Source organism: Trichinella spiralis (assembly GCF_000181795.1).
Source record: "Trichinella spiralis strain ISS 195 chromosome Unknown Scfld5353, whole genome shotgun sequence".
Taxonomy (NCBI): Eukaryota; Metazoa; Nematoda; class Enoplea; order Trichinellida; family Trichinellidae; genus Trichinella; species Trichinella spiralis.
Window position 1 is genome coordinate 1 of NW_003532292.1, and position 962 is coordinate 962.

General features: G+C 33.7%; 1 protein-coding gene across 1 annotated transcript; it reads right to left on the minus strand.

The window, feature by feature from the left end:
- Nucleotides 1-167: 167 nt before the first annotated feature.
- On the minus strand, nt 168-946 carry Tsp_14146 (putative PAN domain protein; the record flags this gene model as incomplete). The annotated part of the gene is made up of 3 exons (XM_003366817.1): nt 858-946; nt 681-793; nt 168-515 (listed from the first exon to the last, which is right to left on the minus strand). Coding segments are annotated over exons 1-3 (550 nt in total), but the record flags the coding sequence as incomplete, so codon positions are not given.
- Between the last annotated feature and the right edge of the window lie 16 nt (nt 947-962).

Below are 962 nucleotides of genomic sequence, written 5' to 3' on the forward strand. Positions count from 1 at the left end.
AAAAAATGAAAAATGTCAGGGCTGCTAAAATAATTGTGTAAAGTAACAAATCGTCGCTAATATTATGATAATAAGAATTAATTACTAAGTGTTAAATACTAATGATTTTGGTGAAATTTTTATCAATGCTCTGACCATTTGGAAATAATAATCGTATTTTCATTTACCGTTATAACATGTTAAAATAGCAAAAAACAGTGCAGAGGTTGGTAGAGTCGGTACAATTCCTCCAAATGATGGTAAGTTTTTAGCTCGAGATAGAAGAAGGCAGGTTCCTTCTTGAGCAGAAAACAAAACGCTGTTGCATGAAGTGTGAGTAGGTGCTTCACAAAAAGCAATACAGCGTTTCAAAGAAGATGTTGCAATAAGTTGAATGCGCTGAGCATAAAAGTTTTCCACAAAAGGCAACACAAAAATGTCGCAATTCTTATGTGTAGAAGGTGTGTGTATTTTTGCCGAATTATCCCTTTGATATTCACTTTGAACTATGATTCCCGAAGAAATGCTTGAAATGTCTAAATGAAATAGCAGAATATTTCAAACAGTTTATTTCTTGATTTTTAATATTCCTTTATAAATTTTCTGGTTTTTGTTACTTTAAAAATACTGCAAAAAATGGAAAATGTTTTGTCTGGTGTATCATACAAAATTTGATTTTTCATAAGTGATAAGTATCATACCTTTGTGGCAGCTGTGCAGTAGAAGATGCATCGACTGCCCTATCTGTTTGTTTGGCTGCAAATCATGATGAGTTTTATTTTCGTAATACAAATTGCACACTTTTGCAAAAGGGCTGTATTTGATTAAATTACAGGAAGATGAAAGCTGGAAACAGTCAGCTACACAACTTTCCATACTGCAATAGGCCTGAATCCACCGTGAGACGACTTCTGGTTGAATTTCTTTCGCTTGTTAGCACACAGTGCGTTCCAATTTGCATAAACATGACATCCACGAACAAT